The sequence below is a fragment of the Orbilia oligospora genome (assembly GCF_000225545.1).
Source record: "Orbilia oligospora ATCC 24927 unplaced genomic scaffold scaffold00081, whole genome shotgun sequence".
In the NCBI taxonomy this organism is placed as follows: Eukaryota; Fungi; Ascomycota; class Orbiliomycetes; order Orbiliales; family Orbiliaceae; genus Orbilia; species Orbilia oligospora.
The window spans coordinates 1,084,236-1,103,998 of record NW_011645638.1 but is presented as its reverse complement, the minus strand read 5'-3'; the positions used below and the strand labels follow the sequence as shown (position 1 = coordinate 1,103,998).

Here is a 19,763-nt window from a genome sequence, read left to right as displayed (position 1 = left end):
CCAAAGGGTCCCTTCATCCGGCTCCACATTTGTCCTCTATGTGTTTCCAGAAAGCCGCCCGTCTAGATTAACCCATGGAATGCGACATGGGGTGGTTTTTCCCGAGAGTCGAGAGCGTTCGTTTCCCCATGTCTCTCAGATATCTGTAGACGGGAAAGGATATCGGGATAACATCATCGATCTGTAAATACCATTTTTGACTCGCTTTGAATCTCTTGGTACCCGAGTAAAACACCGGCGGTGGTATGCACCGCCTGGTCGCGATACTCTTTTTGCAAAATGTGATACATCGGTTAGCGCCGCCAATGCCAACTTGCGTCTTCGAGCTTTGTACCTGTGCACACACACACCATCCCTTACAAGCTTTGCCCCGCATGCTCTTTGCTGCAATATGCACGGTTTGACAAGATGAACATGTCCTCGCCTCGAGAGACCCAGTTAGCTAAGGGCTGTAAGCAGGAAAAGAAGCTTAAACTGCACCCTAGGTAACCTTCCCTTACCCCCGCTGACAAAAAGCTTGGCCTATTTTCGCATGCGGAGAGGACAAAGAGACCAATCCAAATTCCGAACGGGTTGAACGGCACAGGGTGAACCCAATGATGTCAACCAAGGCACGTTCTGATACTGATAATGTCGTGGGAAAGGTGTGAAATACATTGCATGGTGGTGATTCCTAAGGCTGAGCTTGGAGCTCCAGGTTACCGCTTTTAGCTTCCTTTTCTCCACAATTTCTCGCAATCTCTGGTGGAATCTACTTTTCATATTCATGATTCAGTGCTCAAGTACTGAGGTAACATGTACAGACACATTTGCAGAATTCGTAACATACCACGTAAAGTCGAAATGGTTCTTGGAAATGAGGATTCTTCTCATCGGATAGTTCCGCGGGAGTCGGGTATGTATTCCCGGTGCCCAATTTCATTTCTCAAAGAATGCAAATAAATGAGATCCCGAGAAAGTTTTCGAGCCCGACTAGCGGGCTTTCCTTCTTTGTAGAAGGTATTCGGCGATGTTCAAGTCTTGGTGTTTAGGTACCCAGTCCTCGTAATTTGTTGTCATGGCCTTGACTAAGACCACCAACACACAACACAAAACCTAACTAGCCCCAGTCTCACATTTTGAAGTTTGAACCAAAAAACAACCATATCACAAGAATCCTACACCCCTATAACGTCTTGCTAGTTTGGTATGCTATTGCCACGTCTATGCAACCCTTTCAAGTATATGGAGGGGTGGAAGGGAGATTAAGCTCGTCGAGACGAGATTTTAACAGATGTACCTGATCTTTGCAGACAGAGGTATCTGACGCTCCCTGTTGGACCACCCGAGCCTGCATACAAAGAGCTTATCTCGCCTCATAAATGCACACTTGCATGCATATGTTCGACCAGCCGCCTCACAAATACCTTCTCAGAACGCGGTAGTAGTGGCTATTAAGGAAATTGTTATCTCATAAAGTGACGTGCATCGTTTTCCCCCACCTCATCCGGCATTTACGGTCGCAGGAATATGCACTGTACGGCGAGTAATGGCACCACTTGGAATTCCTATTGGTAAATTTGATATTTATTATGTAGCTGATATGCACGAACCGTAGCTTAACTTAACTTAGCCTGGGAAAAGTAAGGACTTATTAATAGGGTTTGGTTTGGATAGTCAGCTGACCGAGCTCTTCAGAGCACCTCTCCAAGCTATGGAAGGGATTTAGGCGGAAATACAGTCTTGATGCTTGACAACCGGATATAATATCAGCGTGGGGTATAAGAACAACATGTTAACATATATTAAATTTTGTAATTTTAGAGAACTATAGAAACTAACTGCGGATAATGCAAGCCTCTAGGCGGAAGGCTTGGTACTACTTATTCTACTTGTATGCTTCAGTCATAGTAGTAAGATCGAGATAACGTTCCCGTTTACGGTACCGTTAAACTCCAACATTATCCGGCGGGACTAGTCTACAATGTAGACACTATAGATCTCGTCGATTAACGTATAATTTCGATCTTGGCCGCCTCAAGCTACCCTTTTCTCTCGGATTGGTTAACCCGTCTACACTATCCCCGTCCAAATGAAGCGAATGTATGTACTATCGGGTACCAAGCTTTTTTTCTCTTGGAACACAAGCATCCATCCAAATGCGTTGGATACTCAAAAATGCAACATCGACCGCACGAAGGCGCCACTGTCCTCCACGAATCATACGTCCCGATCGAAACCAATCCCGACATATCCCACCCGACCTCCTGAATCGCGATATCGGCCCGACGAGAAGTTAAGTAGATGGCGAAGACGGCTGATCCAAAATCTAGGCAACGAGTAATACTTCATTTTGTAAGATTAAGATCGGCTTGGTGCATGCAAATCTGTTTTATTTATGATCTATAGGCCGGCGCCCTACGTCCGGGTCTGACTCGCGCGCGGATGCTAATCATGATAACATACCTGCATGTATAGGACTATGGTAAGGGTTTTACGAAATAAATACCCCGGTACACTTTATAAATACTAATCGGTTTATCCATTCTCTTTGGTTTTCTAAGATTGTTTCTATGCGTCATGCCATGAAAGGCTTAATCCAGCCTTGAAAAACCTGCCATGTTCGTTTGTCAGCTCCTGCTTTTCATGTGGATGACGTCTGCTTAGAAGATCTTTCGACAGTGGCCATACAGCAAAAACAAATTATCGTAACATGTAATTATGTGGCTCGGAAGAGGGGCCTGCACAAGCTGCAACTTCTTAGTGAAGCTAAACGAGCATGCCCAGATCTCGTCGTTGTAAATGGAGAGAATCTGTAAGGAATTTGCCCCTTCAGGCTCACATAACTTCGCGAACCGGGATATGATTATAATCTAATTATTTTTTGTCCTGCTAGGGATCTTTTTCGAGACTGTTCTAAAGAGAACTTTCTCTTTCTCAAAGAGTACATCTGGAGCGGGAAAATCGAAAGACTAGGCTTCGATGAAGTCTTCATGGATGTCACGGACCAGGTATCAATCCCCCTGGCCTTGCGTAGTCAAGTAACTTCGTGCTCTAACCGATTCTCTGGTCAAGCACAGATCGACTACAATCTCGATCTCGCAAAAAAGGAATCTTTCAAAACGGGCTTCTACCAATTAAAACCCGACCAACCAAACTTCGGCTTCAAATTCGATTGGGAAACCATCCCGGGTCACCTATACCCTCCACTCACAAATCCAAATAGCAAGCTACCCCAAGAGATACTAGACCAAATCCCCAAACGACTATTATTAGCTGCACATTTAGCACAGTACCTTCGACTCTTATTGCTCGATCAGCAAGGATTTACCTGCTCTGCTGGCGTTTGTAACTCAAAACTTACGGCAAAGCTAGCAGGTACAATCAACAAACCCTCTGCGCAGACTTTACTACTGCCTGATTATATACAAGAGTTTCTAGACGATCTCGCGGTGTTAAATATTCCAGGTATTGGGAGTAAGACCGGGCGGATTATTCGCGATCTTGTAAGGTCACGAAAGGAAATCGAAGAAGCAAAGGGCCAAGTAACAACAGAAGAAGTCGAGGCAGGCAACGATGTGCAAAACTACAATACGGAGACGTTCGACCTTGAGCCTGATGTCGAGAACGAAGGGCTAGCGGAGGATGAGATCGAGCGCCTTCAGCAGGCTGGAAAAGATGGTTTTATGGAGGCATATTACAACGACTCCGACGTTAAAACCAAAGTCATAGAAGCTCGGACTATGCTGTCAAGACAGAAACTCGATGAGCATCTTGGAAACATGCCCCCGGGTGCTGGGAGGGTGTGGGAGTTGCTACACGGTATTGATAACACTGAAGTTGCCAAAGCCACCCTGGTGCCTACGCAGGTATCAATAGAGGATACATTTCGGTACGCTCTGTCCACTAACAGCCTTCAAGATCGGTGAGAAACTAATGTACATAATACAGCTCCGGAATAGTAACCCAAGACACTCCCGTCGATCAATTGGAGTCTATACTAGCCCGTCTCTCGATAACCCTCGTTCGCAGACTCAAAGCTGACCTCCTAACTACCACTACCATCTCAATCCCAGATGACTATTCCCAAGTTGACATTAGCCAACTAGGGCAACCTCCTGCTAAGAAATGGCAAGCCTTCCCGAAGACACTGAGACTGTCAACAAGAGATAGGCATACAACAAAGTATCCAAGCAGGAACTCAAAGTCAGCACCAATGCCCAATTTCGTATTTTCGCTAACCACAAGAATTGAGGAGACGGCACGAAGGCTGGCGAAGGAGGCCCTAGTGCCACTTTTTAAGAGATTGCATAGCTCGGACACATGTAATGGACCAAGATACGACCTTGCATTAATCAATGTGGCGGCCATAAATATGGGTAGTGGAGAAACGGGCGTGGAAGGTGGCGATGTGGCAGCGATGTTCAAGCGCTATAGTGAAGTTTTCCCAGAAGGTGACCAAGAAAGAAAGAGGCCATTTGAAGAGACACAGAGAATTGAGTTACAAAAACAGTCGATGGAAGAATATTCTGGGGCCGGTGTGAAAGAAGAGGAAGAAGAAGAAGAAGAGGACATAGAAGAAGGATTTCTGTCTGACGATGGGTTCTCTGATGGGGCGGCGTCCGACGAAGGAAGCCAAGAGGTCGTTTGCAAGAAGTGCCATGCAAGGCTGCCGATATTTGCGATCGGTGCCCATGAAAGATTTCACAAGCAGATGGATGATAGATAACCAGTAATTAAGATGTTGGATTAGGTGCCATTAGGCTATCTATTAATAAACCAAAGCTCTATAAGAGCCATCCTTCCAAAAATGAGCTAAAGAAGGAAATAATGTAATATGTTCTTCCGGTCACTCCCTTTGTTCCTGCGATATATGTCTTTTGGCAACATATGTGCCCAAGCCCCCTTGAATATAGGAAGCTGAAGAATGATCTTTCGCTGGAGAGAAGCAAGGAAGGAGGGAGATTTGGTTTAGTATCAAGTTGAAGTACTAGAAGAACTTCATCTTCGAGACCCTCTTGAGCTTCGGAAGCCATTTTCCCCATATCCATCATCGTCAGTGCCTTCGAAGCCGCCTGCGGCGCTCGTACTTCCTTGCTCCCTCGGGCTCGTTGGACTCTCATCTGACGGTATACCAACAAGTCGTTTCAGTAGTTGATGACGTGTCCTAGCGAGCGACTGGTCCTTGGTGAATGAGAGGATGGCTTGCATCTCGAATGATTCCAAGGCTGTGATAGCGAACTCGCGAAGCTCCAGGGTTTTTGGGTCGTCAGTTGGAGATTCCAAAGTTGAAGACGCACTGCTACTGGTATGCTTAGAGGCACTAGATGCGGAAGTCAGAGAAGGTCGCGGAGGCATGTCGGCGCTGTGGTTCGAAGTATGGTTTGATACGTTGATGAGGTTGTCGATGAGTGGTCAATTTGCGTTGTCATGGTGTTGTCACGATGTTGGCACGTTGTTGACGTGAGGTTTTTACTCCTTGTACGACGGACGAACTCTTGGGCACGACTACCCGTTGCATGATATGCACTGCGTTAGAAATGACGTCCCTCGCATTTCGTAGAACCATCTCACCCTCAATTCACATCTCCTCCTCTTCCTCCTCATCTTTATCCTCTTATTCTTTCAGATACCCTTTTCGACGTTCAATTACACAAGCCCACCGAGAAGCCAAGCAACAGGCCTCGCCATCTCACCTTATCAGCGCCCAGACCCACCCGAATCACTTGTATTGCCTCCCAGGGCGGAAGATTCCTGTCAGGCACGATACAAACCTCGCATTCCGGCCAACTTTAATTGCACGTCATTTCTCCAAATCACAGTCAATTAAAATGTCCGACCAAGATTACGAGGCCTTTTTGAATAAGGCCAATAAGGACTATTCTGCTCCATCCACAAACACGGCTCCTCAAAAAGAGGAGGAATTTATTTCGGCTACTGCACATCAAGCCCTTCGAGCTATAGGGGAGAGGTGGTACACCTCAGACTCAGATGAGCCGTTCACTGATGTTACATTCGGCTGGGAAGGAGACGCCCTGCCCGATGAAGGTAGGCAGGATATATTTGGACCACCTTTTTCCCTTGCGCACCCCGTACAGTAATAAATTACTAACAAAGTTCCTACCATAACCGTGTCGAATTGCAGCGGAATTCGGAGAACTTGTGGGACTGGAGGTATCCGAGAAGATGCCATACGAAGAATGGGATGTAACAGGCTCTTATGACGATGTTACTTCCGCCATACAAGAAGCCGCGGGTGGGTCTGCACCTGAGGTTTACAGAGTCGAAGAAAACTATACCAAAAAATGGTACTATGTTCTCGCTTTAGATAAAGCGAATAAGAAGCTCGTTGGAGTGAAGGCATTGGCTATTGAAAGCTGAAGTTAACTGCTCAGGCTGAATAACTAACACTTTCTTCGTATAAGTAATTATGCGCCAGTGTGGCACAACCAACCGGCGTGCAAAATCTGTACTTTATTGAACAATCCATCTAAAAATGGGGGGTCAACTAGCGGCTGTTTTTTGTTAGTTGGACCCGTCCAGTTCAAGACATCGGTCCAGTGTGTGTGCAAAACCCTTCATGGAATCATACAACCAGGCATCCGGAATAGAGTTTTTTTTTTTTTTTTTTTTTTTTACCGCGAAGTCCTTTAAAACTTGCGCCAGGCCAAAACTCACACACCACACGTCAGGGGAAATTGTTTGCTACGTGGTGATAGCAAAATTTTGAAACTCGCCGCTTTACCTAATTGCAGAGTTGCACCCGAAGCCCAGAAGGAAGGCCGCCGTCGCAGGGTGTGGTGGCTGTACAAGCAACCTCGACAGAGCACTAAGAACTCGAGCAGCGCATCAGGACTCCCACAATCTGAGACCAATTTTCTTCCTCAATGGCAAAAATTGCAAACACGATCCCTCCCGCCAATCCGCTGCAGGCCATGGACATCCTGCCTTATGGGAATCGTACTAGGGGGCACCCGCATAGCACATCATGCCCATGGCTGCGGACAGGCACAGGATCCCTGAGCCAGGATGAAATCGAAGAAGAAAAACGGAACGTCAAATTTCAAGCTGGCTACTGGTTGATAGGCCACCCCTTCCCAGCCTAAAACGTCTAGAACCCATGTACCAGGATGCCTCTTGCCTGTTCCTACCTGTTCTTGCTCTAATAAATGTCGGTGCAACCCAGAAACGCTCTCTTGGCAATATCTTCTTTCCCTCGCTTCGCTCGCAATCGTATCGTCAAAGCCTTGTTCCCTCGTCGGAGTTTTATTTTTGACACAACGGTTTCTTTACCCTCTTTCCTATGCTAAATACATCTGAAGGCTAAATTCCTTACTATTGTATCTTTCTTATTCTTATTCTTGTTTTCATTCTTATCCTTATTCTCACTCTCTCGTTTAAAACAACTGACCCGGTAAACCTTTCGATTCACCACCCTCGTTTAACTTCCAACATTTTTCTCGAAGCATACTTGTCCAAGTACCTGAAATACTTAATTAAAAATAACTTCAAGAACAGACCTATTACTCAGACAGTATCTCGTTGACTATCATTCATATCCACGAGTATAGATTCTAAACTGCATGAGATCGATATAACAATATAATACCACAATGTCGCAGAAAAGAGTGCCGCCACCTCTCCCTCCAGCGAGACGGTCACTGTCGGCCGCAAATACTCTTAACATTCCACCACCATTTCCTACTTCCCAGCATAATCGTATACCAGCATTAGCATCTCCTCGTATTACATTGAACTCTAGTTCTGAGGATTTACTCCAATCCGAACAAGCACAATACACAGGACCAATTCGAAATTTAACACCAACATCGACAGCCCCAAGTTCTCCCATACTACCTGCAAATAGTCGACCATTCTATGCTCCTGGGAGCCCTTCATACTCCTCAGAGAATCTTTTACCTCCCAGTAAAGGGTTTTCTAGTCATAGGTTTCAAAACCATGCGGTAGACCCTTCAGCTTTCGTCCCGGACTATTTTATCCACCAGGACAGTCGGGATTCTTTCGATTCTTTCGACAACCGCTCTGCACCTCGAGATCCCTTCTCTACACCTCTACATAGTCCCATGCCATGGGATATGAATGATAGCTTACGGCCTAGGACAAGGGATTCTGACGATGATGCTAGCATCTATCCTATGGGAGAAAAGTTTGATATTTTTACAAATGTGGACGACTTGATAGTATATCCAAGGGATATTGAGGCGGACGATGAATTACATGCTCCAGATGGAAAGAAGATCGATAGAGATTTCAACTTTTGGAATAAGAGAGGAATTGTGAACCTCGGTGGGTTGGTTTTATTGGTTGGTGGTATTTTGTTCTTGTTTATTGGATATCCTGTGATGTATGTCAAAAAGTTTTCCTAGACCGCCATCTTCAAAAAAGAAAAAAGAAGCAAGACAAGAGTTAACTCTGGTATCCCAGATTCTTCGTCCAAAACTACGTCCTCGAATCGGACCGACCAGCGCCAACGGCTTCATGTCGTGGTTCGGAATGTCTTCCACCAAATATTCAGGATCAACCACCGTTGAAAAACGCAAGAACAGGGTTGATCGACCCAGATACACCAAAAAGCGCCATGACCCGAACTGCATCTGACGGGAAGCAGTGGAACCTTGTTTTCTCCGACGAATTCAATGTTGACGGTAGAACATTTTACCCTGGCGAAGATCCGTTCTGGGAAGCTGTTGATATCTGGTACGGAGCAACACAGGATTCTGAGGTAAGCTAAAGATATCATGGCAATTCCGAAACCAGGAACTCCGATACCTATCGGAGAATTTCTTTTTACGCCACCCCGAACACAAGCTTTTTTTTTAAAAAAAAAAGATTTTCTTTGCACAAGGGGCTTGTTCCAGACTGACCAAGGAATGAAACCAAACATAGTGGTACGACCCAAATCAGATAACTACTAAGGATGGTGTTCTTGAAATCACATTTGACTCCTTCCCGACCCATGGACTTCAATACCGTTCTGGAATGCTGCAGAGTTGGAACAAGCTATGTTTCACAGGCGGGATAATCGAAGCTAGCGTATCTTTGCCTGGGCGAGGAGATGTTTCGGGCCTTTGGCCAGGTTTTTGGACTATGGGAAACCTAGGAAGGCCTGGATATTTGGCATCAACGGAGGGCATGTGGCCATATTCGTACGATGATGTCTGCGATGCGGGGATCACGGCGAACCAGTCGTCGACGGACGGTATCAGCGGATTGCCGGGAATGAGATTACCAGCATGCACCTGCAAAGTAAGATATCCTAAAGTAGAGAACATCGGGAAATATAATTTCTCCATCGTGGTTCAAAATCGCTAATATATATGTATTTAGGGCGCGGACCATCCAACTCCAGGAAAATCACGCTCAGCTCCTGAAATCGACGTCTTCGAAGCCAGTGTCAGTGTTATCAACCAACAGGGTTCTAAAGTCGGATCGGTCTCCCAATCCGCCCAGTTCGCACCATTCGATGTATGGTACCAGCCGGACTACGAATACATGGCTGTATACAATGCATCGATTACCACCATGAACGAATACCGTGGTGGTATCTTCCAGCAAGCTATCTCGGGTCTTACTAGTTTGAACAATGACTGGTACGACGGGAAGAAATACCAGACCTACGGATATGAGTACGAACCAGGTGCAGATGGGTACATCGAGTGGGACGTTGGTCGTCAGCCTACATGGAGAATGGAAGGGCCATCTGTCAGGCCTAACGGAAATATTGGACAAAGGATAATCCCCAAGGAGCCAATGACCGTCATTCTCAACGTCGGTATGGGCACAAGTTTTGCGTTCGTGGAGTGGTCAGAAATAGAAAGTAAGTAACCTCTATAATCCTAACTTGCAACCACCAAACGAATGACTAATTGGATAAAACTAGAACTCCTACCGGCGAAAATGCGTGTCGACTGGGTTCGCATCTACCAGCCTCCGGGCAAAGAATCGGTAACCTGTGACCCTCCAGGTTACGAAACCACCCAATATATCAAAGACCACCCGATAGCCTTCATGAACCCAAATGTTACAACTTGGGAGGCCGCAAATTATACACGGCCCAAGAATAGCTTCGAAAACACCTGCTAAAATACTCTTCCGACACTTCAAACAAACCTTCTGACGAACTTTTTTTTTTTACTGAATTTTCTAAAAATCTAACGTATTCCCTTTGTCCCGGACATCACTTATACCCCGAGCATCTTACGAACTCCTTTCACATATCTCACCAATTCATTTCCCTCTTTTTTTTTCTTTTTCCTTTTATTCAACATCGCCTGCGATTTCTTTTCGATTCCCACATAGACCAACCTTTTTTTTCTTTTACCAGCACCGGCAGCGCTTTGGCATAGCCTCTCAAGGCATCAGCATATACTTCCATCCATTTATTCAATTCGGCATTTACATATCGGATAGACCAGCATTTTCTCGCTTCCAAAGGACATTGCATGTCCCACTTTTATATTCATCAGGTCGAAGCAAGGCTCAGTCCTTTATCTACAACCTCTCCTTCTTTCCCTTCACTTTAATTCTATATTCATTAATGCTTGTATACCCCAATTTCTCTCTCCACGGGTGCTATACTGCACATACGCATACATTTAACGCAAAAAAAAGGTCGTTAATTTTTACCCCCTTTCTCTCCCCCCAAATACTCAGGTAGTAACACTGGGGGGGGGTTTTTTGTACATTTATTTATTTACTTTTTTGTCTTACGGGGGTGTATACAATATTTCGGAGTTTATTCTTTTTTTAAGAGCGATATATATCCAATTTCCTTTTTTCTGAAGAATAAAAAAGTCATACCTTTTTTGTCTCTTTGTTAGTATAAAACAGGCTGTTCTGTATATCTACCTACGTATATAAAAATATCATAGGGATCGGCTATAAGCATATTCTCTATTCCCTGTTTATATATATATATATATATATATATATACATCATATCGGGCAATTTACCTCGACACTAATTATTACATGACCATACGTAAAGTTATATTAACAAGTATACAAAAACCCGCGCAAGTTGATCTAGATATCCTTACGGTACGCACCACCATAGATTCTTCAGTGTGCCGCATATTATTATATAAAGGAAGGCTTATACCCCCCCTTCCGGCGTACATACGCCCCACCCCGCCCCACCCCCTCAATATCAGAAACAACAAGGGAGGGGAGGGGAGGGGGGTTCTAGAATACGAATTTTTCAAAACATATATCATAATAACCAAATCAAGTAGTTGGAATCTACAACCTATAACATAACCCCGCCACAGAGCTCACAAAAGAAAGAAAGAAAGAAAGGAAGGAAGAAAAAAACACCCCCCGGAGGAGGGCAGTGCTTTTTTTTTTTTTGCCAACGGTACCACTATGGAATATATGACTTATTAAATCGATCTTAAATTCTGGAGCAACTATCCTAGAGTAAACCGGCGCAGTTAAAAAAAAACGAAGAAGAAAAAAAAAAGGGGGGGGGGGGGTTTCAAAAATTCATGATCGAAAAAGTCTAAGGATTCCACGAAAGTTTCCCAGAAGTCTACTTAACGACTTTATACAGAAATCACAGCCTTGAATTGATATTAATATATTAATTAGTCTTAGGTAATTATAACAGCCAGATCCTGCTCCCACTATGCATAGTGGTATTCTAAAATGTTAAAAGGTCGGCTTCCATGGCCGCAACTTTATACCTCCCATGTATTCCTATTACCAGTAAAGCCCTAAAGTACCCACTTATGAAGGCATCCTCCCTCCAAAACATCCAACCTACAAACACTACCATCTATAGATATCAATCCATCATACCACACATATATATAGAGTAAATAGCTAAGTATCGAAATAACACACCACCCAGCCCCCAAACCCAACCCCCCACCAGCGTCCCAATAACCCAGTCACATCACCAATCCAATCCAACCTACCTACGTACCTACAAACTAAATAACTACTTACCCACAGGAACATTAACAACTTTAAACAAAACAGTTAACAGTTCTAACGCCACCACAAGTTAAGTTACCCGTCATACCCACTACACGCACTTAATACGCAATAACCTCATACCCACATCGAACCGGACTTAACTATCGACATCATCCACAGATAATTATAATACAGATTTATATAGCTATAAAAAAGAACATACATAGGTACTTATATATAGTAACATTGACAGATACTACATATACGCGCGCTTCCAGACCGTTCCAGACCACCCCTAAAACAACTGATATATAAAAAAAAGTACCCAACAGAGTTATAAATTCTTTGTCAATATATACCTAGATAGATCATTTGCAATAATATAAGCGGTTACTTATATTCCAACATAGAGAGTATAAAATACAATTAAATCAAAAATAAATTAAGAAATCTACGTACACCATCACGAAGCAATAAAATATGTTTATAGGAAGTTATTTATGATTCAATTCGGTCAGTCTACTACAGAACGCCTTTAGGGGCGAAACGAAAAAAATATGTCGGTCATGGGCTGTAGTAACTCTCGATTTTCTAGGGCCTAGCCGCTTTCTTGATCCCTCGAACAAGAAGTAAAGTACACAAACGGACTCTGATCAAGAAAAAAAAAAAAAAATGGAGCAAAAAAAAAACAATAAGAGGAAAAAAAAAGTTGAAACGCGAGTATCGAAAGCAACCCAAATGGGAAAACATAAGGAGGAAAGGATAATACGCATTCGATACTATAGGACATCAAAACTCAAATTTAAAAAATGCATAACGATAATACAATCATAGATTTAAAAGTAGTAGGTCAAAGAGAAATGAAGCTTAAAGTAGTATAAATTTTGGTATCAAGAACGAACGTTCGGGCTTTTGTTATCGCAAATATCATGCGTGACAAAAAGAACACAAATAAGGGTACCATAGAGGGGAAGGAAAAGGCGGGATCGCCGGGTATAAAAGGAAAAGGAATATATAAAAAACGGTAAAGACCGGAACACGCGACCAGGATAAAAGGATGATGACCCAGAAGAAGAAAAATCGTCAGCATCAGACATTATTGAAGATAAAAAGAGAAGAAAGAATAGCCGCCTATTTATTTCCCTTGCAGAGAGTAAATAGATATTCATTTATCACTGCCATTGACGGTTACTTTGGGGGCTTCGGGCTTGCCGCCAGCGGAAACTGGAGGTGGACGCCTGTCGTCCCCCTCGGGCTCGTTGTCGTAATCCTCATCGAGATCCATCTTTCGAGCTGGTGGCTCAATGATTTCCCTTCTCTCTTCTACCTTGGGTTGCTGTGGTGGTTGCGGCGGCGGCGGCGGCGGCTGCGATGGCTGTTGCATGCCTGGGGATTCACTCATAGGAGGAAACTGGTGCATCGGTCTCGGGCCAGGGGTGCTATGGTGAGATGGAGGAGGTGGTGGACCTCTAAAGTCCTCCCTTGGACGCTCCGAGGAGCTCCGTCTTCCCTGGGCGTCTGGGGAGATTGTTGTGTTTCTTCTGGGTGGAGAAGATCGGGGTTGCATGTGACTCTCTAGTCTCTCGCGTGTAATATCTGATGCCTGTTTCTTCGGATGTGGGTCGTCGATGTCCTCCCACTCTCTTGGTCGTTTGATCGGGTCCCGCTGTTCTCTCTCGCGCATAGCATTTTCAGCGGCATGATGCGCTGCAGTCGGGACCGGTTGGCCATTAACGATTCCTGGCTGTGGATGTTGAAGATGAGCTTGACGATGCACACTATGTGAATGAAATCCGGAGGAGCTTGGAGATGGCATACGGTCGCCCACTGGTTTTATTATTTCAGGAATGGGACTTCCGCGATTCCCATGAAACGTCACCCCAATTGTACCATTTCCATTAGATGGTGGGTTCAGGTTGTGTGATGGTGGCGGCGGCGGCGGTATCGGTCCGTTGTGATGCTGAGGATTGAGAATACGGTTTGGTGGCGGTTGAGGGCCGTTCATCGACTGTGGCATATGTGGGTGGTGCATCGGTGGTGGCGCTTGGCTAGGCCCGGATGGCGGCCCGTACATCGATGAATGGTTGATCTTAGGCGAAGGAGAGTATCTATGCAATGGCGGAGGTGGAGGAGGGCGAGACTGATCTGTAGCACCAATGTCAGGACTACGCAAACTTGGTGGACGAGGCACCATTGAATCAGGACCTCGATAAGGCGAAGGTGCTGGTCCGGGGCCTCCAGGCGGCAGCTGAGCTAAGACTGGGCCGGGTGGGCCGGGTGGGCCGGGTGGCGGTGGCCCAGGATGTTGTGATGATGGTTGGCTACGTTGAGGACCCTGAGGGGGCCATGTATGGCTGGGCGGGGCGGCAGGCTGATACTGCTGGACATCTTGCGGAAGTGGGGCTGGGGGTGGTTGGCTAGTATGTGGTACACCGGACGCTTGGCCACTTCTAAGCAGGTTGAGCCTAGCCTTGATATGAACATTGGTTGGGTCAAGGTCAGCCGCCCTTTGGTAGGCGTCCAGGGCATCATTGATTTGATTGTTACACGATTCATACTGGTATCATTAGTCATCAACCTTTCCTAAGAGAAAAAATAAAAACAAAAAGAAAAAATCGACTTACGAGTGTACCAAGATCATACCAAACCTCAGAGATGTAAGGGTTAAGCCTAATAGCTCTACTATAAGCATCCAAGGCATCCCTGTATTGGTTAATCTGGTAGTACAAGACACCAATAGAACACCAAAAGGTTGGGTTCCTGCCATCTCTATACACAGCTTGTTGGTAAGCTTCATACGCTTTGGGATATTTCTGCTGAGACATATAACAGCGTCCCAAAAGATACCAGCTCTGGGCATCAGTGTTGTCTATATGATATCAGTAACATTGCTCAGCATGAGGAATGATACAGGTTTAACTCACCAGCCCTGACCGACTTTTCTAAATGTTCAATAGCAATCTCCTGGCTCTCATAGCTCGCACTTCGCTGATGGTAGAGCCAGCCCAGCTGTTGAAGGACTTTAGCGTGATTAGGGTCACGCTCAAGAACCCTTTGGTACGCCTTCTTGGCGTTTTCAAACTGCACGTGACGGTGTTAATTTTGGGGGAGTTCTTTTAAAACCATAAATGTCAAGGGTAACCTACATCTTTTTGTTGTTCGTGAACATGTCCAATCTGGAACCAAATGTCCTCCTCTGTGAGAGGGCGTGGCGGATCCTGGACAATGAATTTGAAGCAGTCCAAGCTCTGAGAGAACTTCTGCTGTTGTTTATAAATTATGCCGAGGCGGAAGTAGATTTCGTTTGCCTTATCAAAGTTCCCATCCATTCGCATGACCTGGGAGAAGGCTTCTTCTGCATGTTCGAGGGAACCGTATCGGTCATACAGAATACCTATGCCATACCACAGCTTCGGTTCTTTAGGGTCACGGAGATGGTAGAGAGCTTGCTGGTACGCTTGGTAAGCTTTCTGTAAATCGTCCATCATGAGATAACAATGACCTGAATGGGGATATGTTAGCAAACATTCATATGTGAATCGTGCGAACGGTGGCATGCATACCAAGTGAGCCCCAAACTTCACCATTATTGGCATCGATATTCAAGATAGCCTGAAGATACTCAACAGCCTTGGGAAATTGTTCCCGTGTTCGTAATATATGAGAAATGCTTTCCATTGCAGGTATCGAATAACTGTTCTGTCGGATAGCGGATTCATATGCATCCATTGCACCGTCCAAATTTCCCATCATCTCAGCAATACTCCCTAGAAAGGCCGAGAACATATAGTTAGCCCTGTGGCCAGATTTTCCATAATATGTGGCGAGATCCATCAAGCAAGGCTTCGCGCTAATTGAGATGTTTATGTATAGGGTTTGTAAAAGGCGGGAAAAGACTTACCAATTTTCAGCCAAACGGTCTCGTTAAGTGCACTTAGCTGATGGGAAGCGCTGGGTTTTCCACCGGGGCCGCCCATTGGAGGTCCGTGACCATTAGGCATGGGCCCTGGAGGTGCATTATGGGGGTGATGAGGAGAGGTTTGAGGAGGACCAGACATTGCGACTGCGGCGCGATTCACGCGCGTGGTAAGAGGAGAGGCCTGCACGGTTTCGAATTCCTAAGGATACAGAGAGGGAAATGATAGATGTTACGGAATAGCCGTGGACAGTATTCTCGGTTTAAAGTGGCCTCTCAGCCAAGGGGATTATCGTGGTCCAATATAATCAAGATCACGATGTGAGGACAGTATGTTTCTGCTCAAAACGCGGTGAGAAGGTAGAAGGTAATGGTGTGTCGTGAATAAAAGGTACTCAAGGTCGAAACGAGTTTGGAAGATCGTTGATGGTTGAGGGCCAGGATATGACAACGTGCGAGATGCGTGATAGACGCCAGACAGACAGAAGATCGAAGATCGTGGTATGGCTGTGGTGGCTAAGGAAACGGTATCCCACTCGATAAGATGGTAAACGTGATGAGCCGAATTGCGATGATGGTGACGCAAAGGGGAAGGGAAGGGGGAAGGAAAGAAGGAAAGAAAAGACGCAGACAAAGGGTCAGGTTAACAAAGTCGAGTCGAGGTGATAAGAAAAGGACTTCGCGAAGGAAGAGAAGAGAAGAAGAAGAGGAGGAAGAGGAAGAAGAAAGTTAACAAGGGAGAGGGAAAAGGCGAGGTTTTGGATGGCGGCAAGGAATTGAGTGGACAGGGAACCGACTCGGCTCAAACAACAACAGCGCAAGGACCCGCTGCAATATAATGACGGAATAAATTTGGTAGGTACCAGAGCAGGAACAGAAAAGAAGAAAAAAAAAAGAAAAGAAAAGAAAAAAAGAAGGAAAGAGGAAAAAAGTGATCGGATGGTCGGAAAGGTTGGAGGAGGAGAAGATAGATTGTTTGATAGTTGGTTAGTTTGGAACCGAGGATGATGTTGGTGATGTATGTGATTGATGATGGATGTCGATGTTTATGTGAGGAGGGAAGGTGCAGTAGGGCTGAGTTTGAGATTGAGTTGGCTGAACATGTAACTGTCAATGATGTCCTGTTGGATAGATGGATGGATGTACGAGGACGAAGATGACGAGAACAAGGACACGACACGACACGGTCTATGATGATGAAGATGATGATGATAGGCTGGATGTAGGTAGGTAGGTAGGTAGGTTTGAAAGAAGGAACAGATGGTTTAGGCTTCGGGTTTACCAGGAAAAACAATTACACGCTCATAAAGTGACGCTTATCAACCGAAGCTTTTGTTCTTATTAGGAACGGGGTGTGTGTGGCTGGCAGGCTGACTGACTTACTGGAAGCAAGCAAGCAGACGAGCAAGGGCAAGCAAGACGAGACAAGTGAGTAAGTAAATTTAAAGTAAAAGTAAAGCAAAGTAAAGTAAAGTAAAGTTAAGTAAATGTATGTCAACTTTAATCTGGTGCACAGGGCAGACAGACGAAACGATCTACAGACACGGGTGTAGATGATTAACTTCTGGCGAGGTAAGTGGCTCGCATGAAGAAGTTTAGACTTCGAGTGGATGAAAGAAGGAAGGAAGGAAGGAAGGAAGGAGAGAGAGAAAGGGAAAGAGGGGAGATCGTGGTGATGTTGATGATGGTGGTGATGGTGATGATGATGATGATGATGATGATGATGTGGTGGTGTTGATGGTGGTGATGACGAAGAGAGATGGGAAAGGAGGAAAGGAAAGGAAAGTGAGAGAGGAAAGAGGGAGAAAAGAAGAAAAAAGAAGACGACGACTGATCAATTACAGCAACGAGTAAGGATAGTAAGTATACCAGTAGAGTTAGATCCCGAGAGAAGAATCAGAAGAAGCAGAAGCAACGAAGGACTCGAAAAAAAGCACACATGAATGAACGGGTAATAATCACAGCCTAGCGTTTAGTGCACTATAACTGATATTTCTTATTCCAGATATTATTTGCTAGTCCATATAATCTACTGATCACAAACCAGGACATGTACACTTATAGTCCTATTGTACATAAGTAGATACATTATATATTTAATGTAATGTATGTACATGTATGTGATGTACTATGTATATGATGTACACTATTGGTATCACGGTCATGCCCGCCCGCCGCCCTCATGGTTATCAGCGAGTCAGATTCCAGTTTAAACTTGGGAGCAGAGAAGGAAAGAAATAAAGAAAGAGAAAAAAAGGGCCAAAGGGCAAAAGACAGTGGAAAAAGAAGAGGAAGAAGAAAAAAAAAAAAAAAAAAAAAAAAAAAGAAAATGGCAGAGAGAGAGAGCCTGCAGTAGTTTATTTGACCCCAGACCCAGAAGTTTAGTTAGTTAGTTTAGTAACTTAAGTAATGTATGTACAATATGTATGTCGATGTATCCCCATGCTTGCTTCTTCGGTATTTTATTTTTATTCTTTTTTGTTTTTTTTAGTAAATTTCTTTTTCTTCTTTCTGCTCCCCATTCTTTTTGTCTTTCCCATTCGTATTTGCTTCTTCCTTCCTTCCTGGCGGGAAGCTCTTATTTAAGAGAGATCATAAAAAAAGTAATATGGCGCACGCGGGTGTCCAATGCGGAAAAAGCAAAGGTCCGAACTTACTGTTACTTACTTATTCGACTGTCGTTCGACTAGGCCCAAAGATGGCTGAGGGTGGAGAAAGAAGGATGTTCCGGAGGAAAAGGTTAAGGGTGTAACGATTGCCTGCATCTGCTCAGAAGGTTGAACCTGCGCTTGGCAGTTTCTCTTCTTCTTCTTCTTATTCTTCTTCTTCTTACTCTCATTCTCCAATATAGTACTTACTCTAGATACTTTCCCGACCCGAGGCACATCACGTCGGCATACATACACACACACACACACACACTTACCGACATATAACATGGGAATTGGGTTACATACTATATGTATATAAATAGTATATATATAAGTACTCAAGTACATCGAGTAAAGTAGGCTCGACTCCGCGATACTGTCTGCATGTCAATGTCTGAGCGACGGATGGATTACATCCATTCCCCCCCCTCCCAAAAACAAAAACAAAAAAAGCCTGCGCTATATAAATGAAAAAGCAAACGGCGTAGCAGAAACCATACCCAGAAACATGGGGATGGCTAATCCACTGGCTCTCCCGGGTGCTTCGTCAGGTCGCAGAAGCAAAAACGGGAAGAATAATCTTCGACGCTAAGCTAAGGATCTTTCCTGCATGTTATGGCTTAGTGAGAAATGCAAAGATGGGGTGTGGAATAACCCTCGCTATTACGCACATGCAGACCGTACTTCATCTGTGGTGGTGGTGGTGGTCTTCTATTTCTTTTGGGAGTTTCTTTTCTTCCTCCGCCCTTGTTCGAACATCGGCTCCCTCGCCCTTCAGTCCAAAAGTGGGCATCATGGAATGTCCACCCACACACCTTGACCAGGCTGAAGGGATGGGCCCCACTCAGATTAAATGGACCGACCCTTCTCCTTGCTTTTTTTTGTCTTGTCTGTTGCTGTTTCCTTGCGTTCGGTTCTTCGCCAGTCAATTGGTCGTTCGTGTCAGTCAAACTGACAGAAGGGGCACAGTTCCTTTTTCTTTTTTTTTCTTTTTTGCTTCTTGTTCGTTTTATTTCTTCCTTGTTACTCCAAACTCACATATCCTTCCAGGCGGAACTTCGGTCATTCTTTCGCGCAGGACAGATCGCATTTGGGGGTCCTCCTTCCCCAATTGTCTCAAGAGAGGGGGGCGACCTGGACAATCGTATACTTATTGTATGTACCCTCCACCCTTCAGTCCAAGCCTCGATCTTTCTTCCACAATCTCATAACCGAAAAAAAAACCAGTCTTAACAGAGCATCATATAGTATTCCATACCACTACCTAACCCATGTCG

The 19,763-nt window shown here is 44.8% G+C and overlaps 5 protein-coding genes across 5 annotated transcripts; 3 read left to right on the top strand and 2 right to left on the bottom strand.

Annotated features, from left to right (window-relative positions):
• Nucleotides 1–2,972: 2,972 nt before the first annotated feature.
• On the top strand, nt 2,973–4,708 carry AOL_s00081g318 (uncharacterized protein; the record flags this gene model as incomplete). Its single annotated transcript, XM_011125135.1, has 2 exons — nt 2,973–3,871; nt 3,931–4,708. The coding sequence occupies 2 exons, from the start codon at nt 2,973–2,975 to the stop codon at nt 4,706–4,708; spliced, it is 1,677 nt and encodes a 558-aa protein (XP_011123437.1).
• A 272-nt stretch (nt 4,709–4,980) lies between these two features.
• Nucleotides 4,981–5,337, bottom strand: AOL_s00081g317 (uncharacterized protein; the record flags this gene model as incomplete). The annotated part of the gene is made up of 1 exon (XM_011125134.1): nt 4,981–5,337. The coding sequence occupies one exon, from the start codon at nt 5,335–5,337 to the stop codon at nt 4,981–4,983; it is 357 nt and encodes a 118-aa protein (XP_011123436.1).
• Nucleotides 5,338–5,810: 473 nt separating this feature from the next.
• AOL_s00081g316 (uncharacterized protein) lies at nt 5,811–6,360 on the top strand (the record flags this gene model as incomplete). The annotated part of the gene is made up of 2 exons (XM_011125133.1): nt 5,811–6,027; nt 6,125–6,360. 2 exons carry the CDS (start codon nt 5,811–5,813, stop codon nt 6,358–6,360), a joined length of 453 nt encoding a protein of 150 aa, XP_011123435.1.
• A 1,232-nt stretch (nt 6,361–7,592) lies between these two features.
• Nucleotides 7,593–10,083, top strand: AOL_s00081g315 (uncharacterized protein; the record flags this gene model as incomplete). The annotated part of the gene is made up of 5 exons (XM_011125132.1): nt 7,593–8,344; nt 8,425–8,722; nt 8,887–9,246; nt 9,328–9,817; nt 9,881–10,083. 5 exons carry the CDS (start codon nt 7,593–7,595, stop codon nt 10,081–10,083), a joined length of 2,103 nt encoding a protein of 700 aa, XP_011123434.1.
• A 3,001-nt stretch (nt 10,084–13,084) lies between these two features.
• AOL_s00081g314 (uncharacterized protein) lies at nt 13,085–15,977 on the bottom strand (the record flags this gene model as incomplete). The annotated part of the gene is made up of 6 exons (XM_011125131.1): nt 13,085–14,476; nt 14,544–14,788; nt 14,844–15,000; nt 15,066–15,421; nt 15,483–15,686; nt 15,821–15,977. 6 exons carry the CDS (start codon nt 15,975–15,977, stop codon nt 13,085–13,087), a joined length of 2,511 nt encoding a protein of 836 aa, XP_011123433.1.
• Nucleotides 15,978–19,763: the final 3,786 nt, after the last annotated feature.